A 17876-nucleotide genomic window follows, 5' to 3' on the forward strand; every position below is an offset into this window, starting at 1 on the left:
AAGCGTTAGAATCCCAGCGAATTTGAAATCTGCATTTTTAATGACAACCAAGTATTCCAGCACAGAGCCACGCCAGTGTTCGCAACTGCTTTTTAAATAGACCGTAGTGTTCGTGAAGCATCAATGGAGAATGGAGTGAAGGCTATTCAATTTTATAAACTTATGTACACCTACGACACAGCCCTCACCTCGGGTTAAGATTATTTGTAGTTGGGTGCAACGCACTGAACGTGAATGATAGTTTAAATCAATCACGAAACGACGTGCATAGGTACTGGTAGTATTATTTCGAGCACGTTAAAGAACATTTGTGCATCTCTGCGAAGTGAATGATGACGCGTGGGTGAAGCTATAAGTCCTACTACCCATAATGTCTACGTTAATGTCGCCGGCTAGTCTAAACGACGAACAGATGAACGGATGGACAGGTGGTTGTATGCATGGATGCATGGATGGACAGACAGGCAGATAGGCGGATTGACAGATGGACGAACGGACAGATGCATGGACGGACAGACAGATGGAAGGTGCGGGTGGCCATGTATTGCGCTGTCGTAGAGTTGATTACGCAAAATGTTGGTTGTTCACACCCGAGTTATGCAACCATACGAGCTGCAGAACTGCGTTCTAAAACCCGGGCACGCATTCGGCCTGGTTTTCCGGGAGTTAGCAGACTGTCGCCACGTGTGGGAGCAACAATAAAAAGCACAAATAATGCGTTAGTACTGGGTTTGCTGATAAAAAGATGGCATGGCAATCTGCTCACTCCCACCAACTGGGCCAATAACGTGTCCGGATTACGATACACGGAGCATATGGGGAGTTTGGCAACACGTATGATCGAGTAACTGTGGTTGACATGTTTTGGCTTATGTAGAGCTGGTCTTCAGTTTCGGTTTTGTTTTGTGGGACAGGATGGTTGCCAACTAGGTCGGCAACTAGGTCGGTCCTAAGAAGCTTCGACACTAAAAGCGGGCATTAGCAGACCAACGCAAATAATAGACATCATGGTCTCAGTAGGAATTCAACCCCTCATTTTGCGTGACAATCATGTATTCTACCACAAAACCGTGCTAGGTTTCGCAACACGTTTTCAAGTAGAACGTAATGTTCGTGAAATGGCAGTTGTGGTTGCAGTCCTGGTTATCTGACGTTAAGAGAATTACATACATAAAGGGCTGCTCAAACGTTTTCAATCCACTGTTGCATGTATTTCTAAGGCAGCGTGGCCTGGAAACTTTGGACCCCACGTACATCTATCATATACAGCCAGTTCTCATCAGTGTTGGCGACTTTAATGTGGATGTTCAAAACACAACATTACTTATTCACACAATGCTTGAAAGATGTTTTCTATGCAGACAGAGTTTCACGACATCTCGCACCAACAAAGAACGGAGGTATGATTGACAACTTTTTCATAATAGGAATTAGTAAGATTAAGCAGCTAAACTATACATCAGACTTAAGTTTGCAGACTCTAGTCATCTAATCAACGCATGAATCTAGGTAAAACTATACTTGTCCTGATGGGGTTGACCATTCCCAAAGATATCAACAGCCAACTGGACTTGTATTCATGACCCATCGGCACATAGATGCCACTGATATGTCAGAGATGTACGCGTATCCAATATTTGTGCGCACGTCAACACCATCACATGCTAATGAAAAATTTCAGCTTATTGCAGTCCATGCTGGCAGGGCGGGTATTGCATGTAGGTGACGTTGTTCTATCCGCATCCTTCGCAGAACGCCGATTCTCCACGTATGTGACATCTGCACATATTTCTGTTGATTTGGAATGCCAATTCAAGACAAATAGACATACCTACGCACACAACAATTTACATAAAATGTAATTAAACACCAACCTTGTTCCAATTTATTTAGTTATGCTAATCAGTGTGGCCGTGACTGCACCTCTGGTGTTGGTATTGTGCTGGCCGTTGTCGATGCTATTGTTTGTTATTTTGTTCTTTCCGCAATTTAGTTTTTGTCTGAGCTTGTGCTGAAGAATTCTTGAGATATAATGTTTTGCATTTCCCGGTACACTTTACCTGTGTTAGCGCTTAACTAATCTACTGCAACAAATCTTTATCTCACATGAGAAGTACCATTTAGTTTTTCGTCTCGATATTGTGTGTGCTGGATTTGAAAGGTATCTTTAGAAAGCACACAAAACCAAAAGAAACAAGACAAGACAGAATGGGCGCGTGGTGCTGCATCAACAACGACCACGTTGTAGAGCGTCAAGCTCGGTGGCCAGTGGAGCCATGTTCGAAAAGTAAAAGCTGATGGATCAAGTGAGTAGAGAGAACGGTACCCCTACCAACCAATCGCATGTAAAAACGAAAGCTCAAGACTGATCTAGTGAAAACAAGTGTACCCTAGTGGAGAGAAAGCCTGAGCAGAAAATGAGGTGAGCGGTCCAGGAAGCCTGCAATGTGGTAGGTTTTCCCCAGACCTGGGTTTACCCACCGACATTCTGGCGAACTCAAGAGCCACCAGGGATTCAAAATGCCGGATCCTCGTGCCGTCGCTTCTCTACGCGAGCAGACCATCGCCATGGAGTGTTCGCTCCAGCTCAATACCGGCGGACTCTGGTGCTGGCAGAAAAACTTGCAACAGTTGGCCTAGGGGGCCCAGCTATTAATCCTATTCTCTGGCCAGGATATTACTTATGTCTGCGAGTGTCGCCCAAAAGTCGATATCTCCTCGTCACAACCAAGTTGCCAGCGCACATCCACTCCCAATACCGGAGCCATGGTGCTTTTTTTTGCCGTAAAGAATGTTTCGTAATGTCATGTGAACTCTTTGCTAACTGTGTGTCTTTGTATTGGTAATTTTTAATTTGCTTAAATAAATGTTGGCGTCACAATAATGAAAACGTTCTTACCGTTGATTATACACTTTGGCTCAGCCACATAGATCCTTAAGGAAGCAATAAAGGAAATCACACCAAGCTATAAAAAACCAATGCAGCACTGCATAATAAGAATTTTAGGCGGAGCTTCCTGTTGAGGTACTGTGAACTGTTTTTCAAGTTTGCTCTTTCCGCAAGGTAATGACTACGCAATAAATCAAACTTTTTGTGAAGTCGCAGGTATATGTGATTTGGTAACTCTGCATGTGGAGGATGACTTCCAAATATTATGGCTGAATATTTTGCAGAGGATAGGCGGCGTAGTATCACACACCTGTTGAAAAATTAGCATTACGTGAGGCTTGTTTGTAATTTCAATTTTCTGCAACGCTGTATAGTAACAGTTGTGCCAATGGCGATTTAACGAATATTCAAGAATCAGTAGCTTTTGGAAAGTCCCCCGCCTATCTTGTTGAGCATTCTGAGCAAAAATATTCGAGTTTAACTAACTTAAAACTACAGGCAAAATAACAAAGAACTAGAGACCTGTGCGGTTACGTTTAGGTGCACAGTGAATCACCTAAGGTGGTCGAAATATCGCGAGCCCAAAGCTAAAGCATCTCTTGTAATTACATCATGTATTTAAAATGTGAAAACCTACGGTTAAACTATTTTCATTAAAGTTATCTATCTAATATTACTTTCATTAAAATATTGACACGGGTACATGCGTAGGAGAGAACAACGAAGGAGGTGGTTTGCAGATTCCGGGTAGTATGACAGGAGCTTTAGAAAAGAACGGCGAAGAAGGCGTCCTGAGTCCACTTGATTTTCAAACATGCTGTTTCACGGTTGTAAGTTGTTTCTGTCTTTTGGCTTCGCAACACCGTGACACTGGTGGAGGTGCTTGACAATGACCCCACCTGATGCTCCACACTCCCACGGGATCCAGCCAAGACGCACTTGTCGAAACTCCCGTGCATCGCTTCAGTCGTCACTTGTGAGGCCACCCTCCATAGTTCACCCCCACGCATGAGCACCGTCCAAGGCATCCCTCACCTCTACCAATAGCCATCGCCAGTTCAGAACAGGTACTAACGAGACAGTAGTCGGCCAGCCCCGTCTCAGGTAACCCTTTTTTTACTACTGATGCGTGATCCTTTTGGTGGTGGCACACATGAAGACCTCGAAGACTGGCTTGATCACTATGAACTTATCGCCAACATCAATCAGTGGTCTCTTGAACAAAGGTTCTCCCACGCCTACTTGTACCTCGATGACAGTGCTCGTACTTGGTACGAGAACAGAGAAGACAGTTTGTCGACATGGAGTGAGTTTAAACGGCAGAAGATTTACACATTTGCCAATGTAGACCGGCGTGACCGTACGCAACAATTACAAGAGCCACGGGTGCAGAAACCCAATGAAACGGTCACAATGATCTCTGAGGACATGACCCGTCTCTTCCGTAGAGCTGACCCGCACATGACCAACGACAAGAAGTTATGCTGAAAAAATACATTTCCACAACTTTGTGTGGTGCGAGGTGGCGACGACAAGACTCAGTGTGTGGTCGTTTGGCAAGAACCAGAAGGGAATTGGATTACTCCCAGCCAACGTTAGCCCTTGCAGTCCCCACTGGCCTTTCTCAGGACGTCATGTGAGCGAACTAGCCGTGGTAGCTATTGTGTAATTGTATTGAAATACTTGTCTTTATTGCTGTCACCACAGGAAAAAATAGAACAACATGACGGACGCGAGAAACTAAGAAAACAAAACACAACTAGAAAAAAGGTCAATTATTGAACTCAACAATCAACGCAAAAACATCATAACGCAACGCGAAAAGAAATGCAAGGTGTTAAAGAGCAGTTGTTTGCCGGACTTTTCCGCAACCTACCGCAGACCATGACGGACTTCATCAAAAAAGCTACTACTATTGAACGGGCGCTTCACCCACGATTGATTGATTGATTGATTGATTGATTGATTGAATGATGTGGGGGTCTAACGTCCCAAAACCACCATATGGTTATGAGAGACGCCGTAGTGGAGGGCTCCAGAAATTTAGACCCCCCGGGGTTCTTTAACGTGCACCCAAATCTGAGCCCACGGGCCTACAACACTTCCACCTTCATCGGAAATGCAGCCGCCGCAGCCGCAATTTGTTCTCGCGACCTGCGGGTCAGCAGCCGGGTACCTTAGCCACTAGACCACTGCGGCGGGGACACCTACGATGCCGACAGTGCGATCGCTTGTCCAGCATCACCTACATTCAAGTCGCCGCTATGAAGTCTGACAATCAAAGCTCATAACTCGATTTAGTAACAGAGATTGTTCGCGAAGAGCTGCTAAAGTTGTGCGCTCCAGTCACGGATACACCCACAGCGTCTGTTGCTGAATTCGTTCACGAAGAAATACGCCAAACGTTTTCAACAACTTATCCTACTCACGATAAGTGACCCATGAGTTACGCAGCCACGCTTTGCCACCCGCCACCCATTGCGCAGTCATACCACAAGCCATCGACAGCCGTTTCTTGATCGCCACCGCACGCACTGACACCGCGGTGCCCGGCCGTCATGCTGCCGTACGAATTGCCGACGTACGAAGAACCGTCAGCCGACATGACATGGCATGCACCACATTATGAGCCGTTGCGGCGTCCACAGCTTCGGAAAACAGACGCCTGGCGCACTGAAGACAAGCGCCCGCTTTGTTTTAACTGCAGAGGTGTGGGCCACATTTCACGTCATTGCGGGCACCGCGCCGATACGTTTTGCCCTCTTCGGCCACGGTCTGATAATTGATGCGCCAACGACGACAACGCACCGCGCCGGGATGACGGTAATTCTCAAGGACCCTCCCTTAGCTGGGTCCCATTTTCACAACCGCCGTGCCAATAATAACGACAGTGTGTCTGATTACTAACCAGGTTTGGGACGTCGACCACGCTCTCCGTCTCCGGCCAATCCACCTTCGTCGTGCCACCCCACTCCTGCTGACGTCAGTAGAAGGAGTTGACCCAGTCCACGCTGGCGAAACTGAAGGTGGCGACTTCCAGGTTGGAGGTTGCAGGCCGTCAAGGCGACGAAAGAAAGGCCCCCGTTTCTCTTACCAAAGGACGCCGTAAAGCCGACTAGTTGTAACACCGGCAAAACTGTCATCACAGATCTTACTGTATTTGTAGAAAGACAGCAAGTAACAGCCCTAGCTGACACCGCTTCTGACTTTTTCATTACAAGTGAAAACTTCGTCGTACGCCTTAAGAAAATAATGGCTGCGTGGACGGAACCTCACTTGAAGACGGCAGGCGGCCAGCTGTAGATGCCTGTCGTAAGGTGCAGAGCAAGACTCGACATCTGTGGCGCTCTTCTTTTGTGGCGACGTTCTTTCTCCTCACCTCATGCTGCAAGTACCTGATCACAGGGATGGACTTCTTAAAAGAATATGGTACCGTCATCAACATCCCGGACCGTTCAATTACGTTCCGCAACAACCCTGGTTTAGTTGACTGCTCAGGCGCAACACGTAACAGTTTACGTATAGCTGTTGATGACATGGTCGGGCCGCCACTGTCATGCACGCTTGTTTCAATGAAAGCGCTCGAATAGTCTGACGGTGAAGGTATTGCCGACCGAATTGGCTCGCTGCTATTTTGCGATGGCTTTCAATCGCACGAGGTATTGTCCGTCTCACTGGTGGACACACAAACTTGCTTTTGACCAACTTTAGTGCTGAGCGCCGGCATCTTCCGAAGGGCACAGCTATCGCTTCATTCGACAATATAATAAAAATGCAAGTCAGCTTATCTTTTTTAGTATTTGACGAAGCGCCTATTCGAGAAGCAGAACCCGTCCTCGATTCTGGCAGCACTCTCTGAAAGTACGACCGCCAGAGCCTTCTTCAGCGGTAGCCGAATTCCGCGACTGCTTTTGTTCGACATCACGAGTTGGTCGAACACCATTGACAAAGTATCGAATATTTACTGAAGACACGGTGAAACCTTTTCACCAGAATGCTTATCGTTTAGCTCTAAGGGAATGCAAAGTGATACAGCAACAAGTCGAAAAAATGCTTGAAGATTACGTTATTTAACCGTCACAGAGCCTCTGGGCATCACCTCTTGTGCCACTAAAAAAAAAAAACGGCATCCTGCGTTTTTCCGTGGACTATACAGGAAGCTGAATCAGGTGACCAAGAAAGGTGTGTACACGCTCTCACGTATCGATGACTCCCTTGACAGACTTCAAAACTCTCGCTACTTTTCTTTCAAACACTTGAGGAGTGGATAGTGGCAGATCGATGTAGCCTCAAGAGACCGGAAAAAACCGCTTTTGTGATGGCAGGTGGTTTACACGAAGTTGAAATCTTTCCTTTTGGTTTGTGTTCCGCGCCAATGACTTTAGCTCATGGACACCGTACTTTCAGGATTGAAACGAAAAACGTGCCTAGTGTATCTAGACGACGTGTTAGCGTTTTCGGCCACATTTGACGAGCATATCAAAAGGCTGGAAATCGTTTTACGTGCCATGCGGTCCACGGGCCTGACATTTATATCAGAGAAGTGTCATTTCTGTTCTTCATGAACTTCAGTTTCTCGGCCACGTCATCAGTAACGCAGGCGTTCAGCCCGATCCAAGAAAAATTGCCGCCGTCGCACAGTCCCCAGTACCGTCCGATAAAAAGGCTGTCAGGCGCTTCCTGGGCCTTTGTACCTATTAACATCGATTAACCGCCGACTTAACCCCTATTGCGTCACCATTAACTCGTCTATCAAGAGATGACGTCGCTTTCGAATGGAACGAAGAACAGGAGGCTGCCTTTAATGATCAGCGTCAACGTCTTCAAATGCCTCCAGTGCTTGCCCACTTTGACGAAGAAGTCCCGACGATGATTCACACTGACGCTAGCAAAGTAGGTCTGGGGTTTGTGCTTGTGCAACAACAAGAGGACACAAAAAGGGTGATCGCCTACGAAAGCCAAACACTAACACGCGCCGAGGCTAACTACTCAACAACAAAGTAAGAATGCCTCGCCGTAGTATGGGCCGTAATGACACTTCGCCCGTATTGATATAGCCGGCACTTTGAAGTTAATAATGACCATCACTAACATTGCTGGTTAACTAATCTAAAAGATCGTACCAGCAGATTAGCACGTTAGAGTCTAAGGCTGCAAGTATATGACATGACGGTCGTGCACAAGTCGGAAAAACGACATATGGACGCCAACTGCCTGTCCCGTTCACCAATACAGTCAGCTTTTCTGAAACTGCGTTTTTGGGGTTCTCCATGCGTTTACCATCTCCCAACAACAACGTGACGACCCTGAGTTGCTTGGTTTAGTTAATTATTAGGATGGACAATCTCAGAGCGCACTAATAGCTTTATTAAAAGTGTTGTCTTCGTTTTCTGTACGAAACAGCGTCCTATACAAAAGAATTTTTTCGTCTATCAGATCCTCCAGCTTGCTTGTCATTCCGGCAACTCTCCGCTTTGAAGTGCTTCAAGCATTTCCTAACGACTTAACTTCTGGTCATTTAGGCTATACGCGCACATTGGTTAGAGTTCAGCAAAGATACTACTGGGCAAGGCTCACCACTGCCGTGAAGCAACACATCCGTACTTGTTTAGACTGCCAGCGACGTCAGTCTCTACCGTCAAAACCAGCCGGCCTGCTTCAACCTACTCAGGTCCTAAGTACACCATTCGACAAGATTGGAATGGATGTCTTGGGTCCACTTTCTACTTCTGCTGCAGGGAACCGCTGGGTTGTCGTCGCGACAAATTACCTTACCGAGTAGGCGGAAACGAAGGCTCTCCAACAAAGAACAGCAGCGGAGGTAGCCAAATGTTTCACCTCAAATGTTCTACTGTGACATAGCGCGCTAACCCTCGTGATAACAGACCACGGGACTGCATTCGCGGTGGCTCTTCTAGATCACGTCTTCATGTTAAGTGGAACTAGTCATTGAAAGACCACTGCCTACCACCTGCAGACGAGCGGATCAACAGAGCACCTGAACAAGACAATTGAAGTTATGCTGTCGATGTACCTGGACGTTCGACGTAAAATTTGGGACGAGATCTTGCCACATATTATGTTTGCGTACAATAGAGCCAAGCAAGAAACGACTCGCATGACTCCACTCAGCCTTGTTCACAGACAGGAGGTATGGACAATGCTGGATGCCATGTTACCACATGAATGGGTTTAAATTGACACGGGCACTGACATATACACCGAACGCGCAGAAGAAGCGAGGCAGCTCGCACGCCTGCGAATCCGCCAGCAACAACATTAGGACGCAGGTCACTACAATGCCCTACAATGCCACTAGCAGCTCAACTAGTGGTCTATTGCTGAATGAAAAGCCTATCAGCTCGTGAAATGAAAAGCTCGTGCATTAAGCGCTCCTTATCTATGACCTAGATGGCATCTCTTCCACCATAATAAACGCATAATGCAGTATTTTTGTCCCATTACTGACTACAAGATGCCTAATAAAATTATTATATTATTATTATTATTATTATTATTATTATTATTATTATTATTATTATTATTATTATTATTATTATTATTATTATTATTATTATTATTATTATTATTATTATTATTATTATTATTATTATTATACTGAACAACTGTCTCAACGCTTCCACATTTCTCAGAATGTGAAAGACTGCGCATGTTTCTTTCGTATTTAGGTCGGGCTGCTGAACTGATGTGTCTAAATATTGCCCGAATTCTCTCCTTAGTGCAACGTACATGGCCCTTGAGCTGACTCATTACAACATATTGCATGTTAGCGTGAATTAATTGTTCATTCCAAATCAACACGGGCTTCTCTCTAACTGCTCAACGACCACAAATCTTGCTCGCTTCAACACGCAACTCTCTTCACTTCATCCTCAGAGAGGACCTGTTCACGTAGTGCACTGTGACCTGAGCAAGGCTTTTTACGCACTCAGCTACTCACTGTTTTTCGTTAAACTTGCAAACTTCAATGTTGATTCGTCTGTTGCGAACATCCTGCACAGTTATCTGTCTCATAAGTTATTTTATGTTTCCTTAACTCGTCAAACGTCTTACTTGAAAATTTGATATATGGGGCTTAACGTCCCGAAACCACCATATGATTATGAGAGAGGCCGTAGTGGAGGGCTCCGGAAATTTCGACCACCTGGGGTTCTTTAACGTGCACCCAAATCTGAGAACACGGGCCTACAACATTTCCACCTCTTACTTGAACAAAGCGACCAGTGGAGTTCATTATTCATCGGTACTGGGTCCACTCTTTTTTTAACTTGCATTAACGTTGTTGCTTCTGCAACTCGTTACCCTTCTTTTCTTTGTATGCTGATGACAACAAGATGATTAAAGAAATTCATTCAGCTAACGACTGTCGCTTGCTGCAGTCAGATTTGTGTTCTTCCTTCGAATAGTGTGCTAACAATTACCTTTGTCTGAATACCTCGAAGACCAAGTTCATGAGTTCATCTCGCAAAACATTAATCATGTAATTTTAATACTGTTTATATATTTCTATTTCTTCACGTGAGGTTTTTGCATTCATTGATCTTGGTGTTATTTTGATGATATGCTAAATTTTTCTGCTCACACTGAAAGGGATGACGTGTATGGCCTGAGTTCTCTCGGCTGTGTTTCAGATTCTCTCGAAAATTCACTTTTCCCAAAGCCTTACACAATTTGTACACTGAAATATATCTTCCTCGGCTTGAATATGCATATGTGATCTAAAATGGCGTTGCTAATTCTGGCAGTGATGCCATTGAGTGAGTCCAGAAAACATTCATAGGCATTCACAATAATTTTTTCGCTAGAAATAACTCTGGATCTCCTTTCAACACTGACATATTATCACTGCGTCACCTCAATGCCGACGAAGTTGTGCTGACCTATTATTTCTTTACAAACTAGTCACGATATGATAACTTCCTCTTTACTTCAAAGTCATGTATATTTTTGGATTTCATAATTTCATGTAAGTTGACCAAAGAGATTGATTGATACGTGGGGTTTAACGTCCCAAAACCACCATATGATTATGAGGGACGCTGCAGTGGAGGGCTACGGAAATTTAGACTACCTTGGGTGCTTCAACGTGCACCCAAATTTGAGCACACGGGCCGATAACATTTCTGCCTCCATCGAAAATGCAGCTGCTGCAGCCGGGATTCAATCCAGCGACCTACGGGTCAGCAGCCGAGTACCTTGGCCACTAGACCACCGCGGCGGGGCAAGTTGACCAAAGAGAATCGACCATTTTATTTACGTGTTAAGTTCTTACAGAACTCTACTGTTCACAGAATACAAAGTCTCTTTATTATAACTTTCATGATCTTTATGTTTTTCAATTTTTTACCATTAACTGTCATTCTTTTAATTTCAGTCCTGCACTGTATTACTATAGTTTTTCAGAACGTACAGAATCTTCCTTTTGCAGTCTTTCTGAAAGGTTTCTCATAGTTGTGTATATTGACTCTATTTTTCACTGCCTTGCCGTGATTATCGTCTTCTCTTTTCTATTCTCCAATTCCGCGCTAATCTCTTTTTTCTGCGTGTTTTCACTATTTATTTAGGTGATGTGAAGAGTGTCTGTATGTAATGTTTATTTGTATTGTATCCGTTTTTCTTGTACGTGCACTTAGACCTCATGGTTGTTCAGGAAACTTTAAATAAATAAATTATTGATGTATTGATTGACTGAATATTATCATATGAGGTAACCTTATGCAGGCATACACTACACATTGCCAGCCATGTCTGCCATAGATTGATGAAAGAAGCGCACCTTGCATAAACAGTGCAACACTGAACCGGCCATAGAAGCTGGTGTTCAGCTTCGCTTTCATAAGTTTTTGCTATGCTACATATCATTGCAGATAAGAACGTTTTATTACAGATGCTAACCTTTTGCTTAGGTGCGTGAAGTTTTGTGAGGCTTGGCTATTCTTTGCTGGTTTTGGTAAGTTCACCACACTATGCATTTGCCAAGCAGTGCTTACGAACTGCTACGTATCTTCTGATGACAGCATGACATGTTACTGGCATTTATGTGGTTTCATTTAGTAAAGTGTCTATCTGTCGCATTCTTCTTGGCAAGTCCCCCTTATGTGACTAGTGGTTGCTTGTTTTAGTCACGTAACTCGCAGCTAGGTTAGAGAGCTTCAATTTTAACCACGTGGTTGGCTACGCATTGGTTCATTATTTCAGTACGCCACTCGAAGTTACGTGATTTTAGGGACGTGAATACTGTTACGTTATTTACGAAAGAACATGCCACGTGACAAGATGTTACGTGGTTTAGCGGTATCATGGCACGTGAGTGGATGTTAGGTGATTTTAGAGATGCAATCAGGCATTACTTAATTTTGGCGGAAACATATCCCGTCACAAGTTCTCACGATGGTACGCGGTGTTATTGACGTGACTAGTCATTACGGAATGCTAGGTGGTTTAGTCAAGTGAGCAGTTGATTCGACATGTATTGTATATTTTGTCATGCGAAGAGCAATGTAATGAAACAGAGCTGTCAGTGACGTGCCAATTGTGTTGCGTTACGTATACTACCGCGAGTAGATGTCACAAACATTTTAGCCATCCGACTAGTACTTAGTGTCGTTAAGTCATTCAGTCACACGAGTTGCTGCTACGTGAATGTTACGCCTTTTTGGTTACGTAGCATAATCTCCTATTATAGGTTTTGTATAATTCAGCAACCGCATTGTTGGAGCCACGGTGAAAATGAAGCGAACAAAACGAGCACGCGCAGACTAAATTCTGTTCGTGTTAACTCACGCAACAAAAAACTTTAGCAGCTAAAATCTTTAAGTCAAATCAATGTGTTAAGATTGGTGACTACGGTCATGTGCAGGCTGTGGTTAGAAGTGTGGATCAATATACAGATATGGGAGTTCATATCTTTATATCGCTTGAAGTTAGGAAATAAAGTGAGAACATGAAAACAATAAAACCACCTACCCTGAATATTGTTGCCAGCAAGTACACGGTTAGGCGGTTGTGATACTGCAATCATAGCAAGTATTAAACCCAGCAGCAATGGAATGTCTCGAACAACCACCATCCTTTTACTTGGAGCATGAGGTACTGCTATCTGCATCTAAATGGAAAAAAAATGAATAATTTTCTTCAAATCAGAACTTTTTGTACTTAAACTTCAAGGTTAATAAAACATTTTGGATGAAGAATAAACTTAGTAAGGGAAGAGTACTCCCGACGCAAGTGTCGAAACGTAGAACAATTAGACAAAACAAAAGCTGGACGCTTAGGCGAATTTTTTAGACGTGTATATGACAGGAAAACGTAGAATAACTCAATTTAAAGTAACTAATGGAGACTTGCGGTCTATGCTCACGAAAGATGGTATTTGAGCTATCAACGATACTACCACATTATATTTTTTTTGTAAGCACGACTGCGACGACACGTCAAAGTTGAAAAATGCTCCAAATGCCTTTTCTCCTATATCTTTCAGCGATTCGCCACTTTCAGTGCAATAAGTCTGCACAATTTTTTTTGTTTGAGTTTTTATGAAAATGTCACCGGGATGGCTGCGAATGAATCAATCAAAAGCTTTATTCACCTCTGGGTAAAGAAAATGGAGGGGGTCTCTGTGGTGCCTCGTGGGGAACGATGACGCTGGTATAATAGACTAGATTTGGCGTGAAAAAAAAAATTGGCAGATCCCAAGTACAGTGGGAATCGATGATACGCGAAGCACGAATAAGAAAGCTTGATATGTCAGTTTAAAATCAGCACAATGTGACGAGGTGGAGGTAAATAATGCCTTACATGGCTTCCGTGTCGATTATCATGTGTGGATGTGTCGTTTACCTTCCTCATCTATTCACGCCACGTGATACCAAATTTAGTAAATGTAGAGCTAGCGAAACCGCCGAGAGCGCGCTATCGTGTGGTAGGTTGTCATGTTCTTACCTGACACGCGTGTCAGGATTATCATGTTTGCACCAGTCATATATTTAGGCATGCATTGACGTCACGTAACACCAAACTTCGTATATGTGTAGCTACCAAACCACCGCGAGCGCATCATGAAGGGCCCAATATACTTTAATGATGCGTTGACGCGCACACCCGCTGGGCACAGCGACGATACACGAGCATTCTAGAGTCTTACGCTAGGCGCGACCGACGCGACCAGCGCCCGTCTGCATGGCCCGACGGCGACCGGCGTGAAATTCGCGCTGATGCGTTACCCAGACAACACTGCGTCTCCCTCTTTTCATGGGGGAGGGACGCCGGACGCGCTGAAAAGCGCATGCGTGAAAGCAACGCAGCGTAGCGCGCCCCTGCGAGTATATGGCAGGACCGGTGCCTTGCGTGGGAACGCAGTCTTGACGCAAAAAAAAAAATGAACGCTGAAGAGCACGCGCACTATGTATTGTTGAAATGTATTGGCGCCTTGACTGTGCCATGTAGTCATGTTCTCACATTACACGCATCTCATCATTATCATGTGTGCACCAGTCGCAGACCTTCGCCATCCATCAACGTCACGTAATACTGAACTTGGCATATGTGAAGCAAGCGAAACGGCCGCGAGCGCATCTAGAGTGTGGCATGTAGTCATGTTGTTACATGACACGCATGTCATGATTATCATATTCGCACCAGTGTGATATTTTCTTCATCCATTCCCGTACCGTATTACCAAATTTGGTACAAGTGCAGCTAGCGAAACGACCGCCATTGCATCATAGGCGTGCATGTACTCTTGTTGTTACACGACACGCATCTCATTAATACATTATCATGTTTGTACCAGTCACATACATTTGTCAACCATTCACGTACCGTAATATCAAATTTGGTATATGTGACGCTAGCGAAACGGCCACGAGCACATCATGAGCGTGGCATGTAGTCATGTTGTTACATGACACGCATGTCATGATTTTCGTGTCGGGGTCTGTCACTTGTGTTTGCCATGCAATCATGTCATATCATACCAGTTTTGCAACATGCCATGTGAACAACACCACCGCAAGAGCTGCAGGACCATAAATTGTAAATCATGACATTCATGACATACAGTTCATGATTTTCATGTCCTGACTATTCAAATATGTTCTTCAAACCGTCATATTATGCCATACCAAGTTTGGTAATAATACCATTAACGAAACGGCCATGAGAGCTAAAAGTTGTAGGCGGCTAGATAGATAGATAGGTAAATAAATAGATACGCTCAAATTCGCCGAAGTTCACAAAGAAATTCTTCGCATCTAATATTACAATATCAGTGCAAATGATATTTTGTTTTTTATATAGTCACAATAACGGGCCTACTGACGGGCATTCGGTTTCCTTTTTGTTATACAAAGATCAAGGCTGTCTATCTACTTTCTGACAAAACTATCAGACCGCGTATTGTAATGGTGCAATCACGTGTGTTGACAGTGGTCAAGCACTCCAATACGGAAAACCAATATTCCTTTATATCACAATATTTGCTCTGCAAAGCTGCAATCTAAGTTAGCATTATCTGTAATTTTCTCTATTTGAAGCTAATAAAAAGTTCAGTGCGACTTACTGCTTGATTCGCCACAGCAAACAACCAAGGATGTACTCTCAAGTCGCTATAACTATAGTGCAAAAGCTAATAAATGGCAGCAGAAAGCTTTCTAATCAGAACAAATATATAACAAACATTGTAGGGGCGGTATGCAATTGCTTCAGTATAGCTTATGTGGTTGATATATAAATAGCGCATTTTCATCGAGAAAAATGATTAAATTCGTATGCTGAAACTCAATAGGCGAAGCAATATATTTGGCACATGATGAATTTGGTATAAGCTAGAAATATTTGGTGACTAACTATATAGTTATTCACACAGCAGTATCACCACAGCAGTTATTTTGTCAAGTCTCTCAGACGGAAAGGCAATTAAAAGTCATAGAGCTTGCCCGATCTGAGTAATATGAAGAATATAGCATCCATATATGCTAAAACTTAGCCATAATTTATAGCATTTTGTTGTAGTCTTTCTGGAAGCTTTCTTGTCCTTCTCATACGCGTATGAGTGACGTTGAGAAACAGGTCGATCCCTGCGATAGAAAAATTGCGTTGTTTTTGCTGCTCGTGTTCCTAATCTGCACTGCAACTGGGAGGTGCAGATGTCAATTTGAGCGGCTAGTGTAAAGAAACAAAAATATCGGCGCTTTCCGCGCTCAGCGCAGGTATGTAACAAAAATAAAGAATATGTGGCTCATTTTTTTTTCAACAGATATTAGTGGTCAATGATTAACATTTGTGGTATTTGTTAATGTGCTGAAAACGTTGGAAGTACATTGATGCAGGATTCACTTAAAAAGGAGTGTTAGTAGAGCGCTAACGTACGTATAAGGAAGAAGTAAACGCATACGTGTTTGTGGTTCGGTTCTTGGCATAATCTCTTAATGTCTACATTAAATTGATTTTCATTGCAAACTAAAGCTTTAATTTGATGAAGTTGCTCGTGCACACATGTGAAAATAGTGAGACTTCAAGTAGACAAATGAAGTGATATAAGTCGTGCTTTCATCCCTAAACTTTTATTGCATTTAGCTTATAGTCTTTATCATGCATACCCGCTTGCACTACTCTTGAGCACCAGCTTACAGCTCAATATTTTGCTCGTGACGACAGTGCCGCTATGTTAGAGAAAGCAATCACTTGAAATGATATGTCCATTACACTGCGGTGAAAAGGAATATACACACTGTGACTTAAAATTACCTACTCTGTTGAGCAAAGTGTGTGGCCAATTTCGCGGCGCTAATAACGCCGAAATTACGACCACACCTCTGCCACGAGGGGGCAAAGTAGTAAGAAAGTAGTATGAAAGCGATGAAAAATTCAACCAATATTTGCTAATGTACTATCAATGGCGTTGCCCCAGGTTCTAAAGGTCAGGTGAGCAGGAACATCTTACAGTCTTTGATCCCGGTGGTCTCTTGTTACCAACAAATTGTTCACGTTATCTAAAGCACGCTAATGCTAGCTCTCACTTAGCGTAAATTTCCTCAGTGCGTCAGGCACCATTCAAAATGAACTGGCACTAAACAGGAACAGTGACTTCGTTTAGGTACGCAAATTCCACTCTGAAAATTCCGACGTTATATGTTCCACTGTCATAGGTTCTTCATGAGTGGAGAAAATCATGGTTATAGTTCAATTTTTCAATTTGAAGCCAAGATCTTTGTGCCTGACGTAAGAAGTGTGAACATACATTTTGTGATGTTTACGACACTGGCTTGGTGAAATTTTATAAACATTCATGTGCTATGTTTATGGAACCTACCACATATCACAATGTATTTTATTTTTATTGGGTGGAAGCTACTTAGAAGCTAGTAATCACCTTCGAAAATTCCTACGTCATAGTTTTTGGTGCAGGAATCTTAGGGTGGCGTCGCCACCCACATTTTATTTTCACGCGTTTTCTTTTTTACTAAGCGTTCTGTAACACTATGAGTGGTGTTTTAAAGATTGCTAATACGTACTTCAGTAATACGCGAAAAATTGTTTTGCTCCTCATTGTCTATTCAAATATCCTGCGGCCTTACTCCCAGTAAAATAGTGTATTTTACGCCTGGGTACCCCGTTAGGATTAAAAAAAAAGACTAATGACATTGTGCTACAAAACCTGCAAAGCGGCCACGCCATGATTCTGGGAAGTTCAGTGGTGGTGGTTTGGTGCCGTGCTGCACAATCTAACCTGTAATACGTGTGGCCGCGGAATGCGGGTATGAGCCGCAGAAAATTTCCAGCCTATACCTACGTAGCAATGGCGAAACAAGCACTACGGGAGGACATATCAAAACAAGCATCGCCAGCATTGACCCGGAGGATGCACAGGTTATATGAGGAAAGCAGCATGAATAGAACCCTTGAATTTTAGCAGGCAATCATGCATTTTGAGGCATTGACACACAGTCGATTGAAGCTGGTTTGA

At 43.6% G+C, this 17876-nt stretch overlaps 1 protein-coding gene across 2 annotated transcripts in view; it reads right to left on the reverse strand.

The window, feature by feature from the left end:
• Window positions 1–17876, reverse strand: part of LOC142769155 (uncharacterized) — a 45332-nt gene that overhangs the window by 25187 nt on the left and 2269 nt on the right. The window contains exons 1-2 of one of the 2 annotated variants that reach the window (XM_075872109.1): window positions 15471–15599; window positions 12878–13016 (exon numbers count right to left, since the gene is read on the reverse strand). In XM_075872109.1, coding sequence (XP_075728224.1) covers window positions 12878–13016 — 139 coding nt within the window. In that variant the 5' untranslated portion in view covers window positions 15471–15599. Of the gene's footprint in view, window positions 1–12877; window positions 13017–15470; window positions 15600–17876 lie in introns of those variants that run through there. The other variant, XM_075872110.1, reaches the window with a different exon arrangement.

Source organism: Rhipicephalus microplus, chromosome 8 (genome assembly GCF_043290135.1).
Source record: "Rhipicephalus microplus isolate Deutch F79 chromosome 8, USDA_Rmic, whole genome shotgun sequence".
Taxonomy (NCBI): Eukaryota; Metazoa; Arthropoda; class Arachnida; order Ixodida; family Ixodidae; genus Rhipicephalus; species Rhipicephalus microplus.